This window comes from Quercus suber, unplaced genomic scaffold, assembly GCF_002906115.3.
Source record: "Quercus suber isolate HL8 unplaced genomic scaffold, Cork oak 2.0 scaffold_9, whole genome shotgun sequence".
Lineage (NCBI taxonomy): Eukaryota > Viridiplantae > Streptophyta > Magnoliopsida > Fagales > Fagaceae > Quercus > Quercus suber.
Window position 1 is genome coordinate 2,625,626 of NW_027069475.1, and position 1,446 is coordinate 2,627,071.

General features: G+C 33.0%; 1 protein-coding gene across 1 annotated transcript; it reads right to left on the reverse strand.

The window, feature by feature from the left end:
* Window positions 1–279: 279 nt before the first annotated feature.
* Window positions 280–1,046, reverse strand: LOC112028165 (two-component response regulator 24). The gene is made up of 2 exons (XM_024060825.1): window positions 774–1,046; window positions 280–450 (listed from the first exon to the last, which is right to left on the reverse strand). Exons 1-2 carry the CDS (start codon window positions 1,044–1,046, stop codon window positions 280–282), a joined length of 444 nt encoding a protein of 147 aa, XP_023916593.1.
* Between the last annotated feature and the right edge of the window lie 400 nt (window positions 1,047–1,446).

Sequence of the window (1,446 nt, forward strand, 5' to 3'; positions counted from 1 at the left end):
GGAAAAAATGACTTTTGCAAAATCCCGAAATATCCAACCAAACACCCCATTATTTTTTCAGAATGCCCTGTTTTTTTTCCCCGAGAAAGCTATGAAATGCATTCCCAAATAGAGTGCCAACACACAGCCTAAGAAGATTAACATTTCTCACATACTTGTACGACTGAGCTGCATATTTTAATCAGACTAACATATAGGAAGTAAAGAATTTCTAGGGGTAGGTGATAATGATTAATGGGGGTGGACATCTTCCTTTCCCTTCTTCTCCATGTATTAATTTCAGCCATCTTTGTGGACTTTATGGAGGATTGAAACGAGCTTACTGGTGGTCAGGGGCTTCTCTTGATAGTCATCTAGTCCAGCTTCCATAAAATTTTCTCTTTCTCTTGTGTTTGTCGATACACCCGCAATCATGCTTTGGATGCCCATAGCACGGAGTTTCCTTGTTGCCTATCATTGAAGTACATAAAAAAAAAAAAAGGATAAATATATAGTTATATTTATAGGCAAATATTTCGCAATATGATTTGCTAATTTTCCTAGCTATAATTTAAAAAACATAAAAAGTAAACCGTGCTACATATACAATTTCACAATATTTTGCAAATTGTGATTAATGTAACATCACTTTTACATGAGAACAATATTAATATTATTTTTATTATACACCAATTACAAGTTATCATCTTGATAATTATAGAAAAATTTGAATATATATGTGAACTTATTGTTTAAATAGTTTTCTCTATGGATGAACTACTTAGCATATATACCTCAATGCCATTCATGACAGGCATTTCCATGTCCATCAAAATGAGGTCAAAGTTCTTTCCTGAACAATGGACATCAATAGCTTCTTTGCCATTCCTCACCACCTGATTTCGTATGCCTAGATTGTCCAAAAGTCTATGATGAATCATTTGATTTATTGTGTCATCATCCACAACAAGTGCAGTTATTTTAGTTGGTGGTTCCAGCATTTTAGAATCTTCGGCTCCAACACTACTTAGAAATCCATCTTCCATCCCAGTTTGACTCTTCAACATTTTCTCTTCTTGTCACCCAAAGTCTACCTATAAACGCACAACAAACATTGGTGAAGTTCAATTGTAATAAATTGTAATAAACTTTGAAATATGAGAAAGAGAAACAAACTAACTAGTGTTTTCTTGTTAATCTATTTAAGAGGGGGAATGAGAGTAGAGAAAAGCATATTTGTTTGTTACATGCATAAAAGAAGGAAAGAAAAGAACATGGCCTTCATTTCAATGCAGTAAAATGAATATGCGTATATACTTGAGTTAACCTTTTTTTTTAAATAAAAAAAATTTAGGTAGGTGTCTAGAGCTCTTTGAACACCTTATTATTTTTCCGATTATCACTCTCATCCCACACACAAAATATACTTGAGTTAACTGGACAAATTAAACTTGCTCTGTATTTTAG

Bases quoted from the DNA above. Each gene is read 5' to 3' on its own strand.
- LOC112028165 (XM_024060825.1), bottom strand. From the start codon at position 1,046: ATGTTGAAGAGTCAAACTGGGATGGAAGATGGATTTCTAAGTAGTGTT. The intron at 451-773 runs GTATATATGCTA...CTTCAATGATAG, and splicing joins CTGTCATGAATGGCATTGAG to GCAACAAGGAAACTCCGTGC.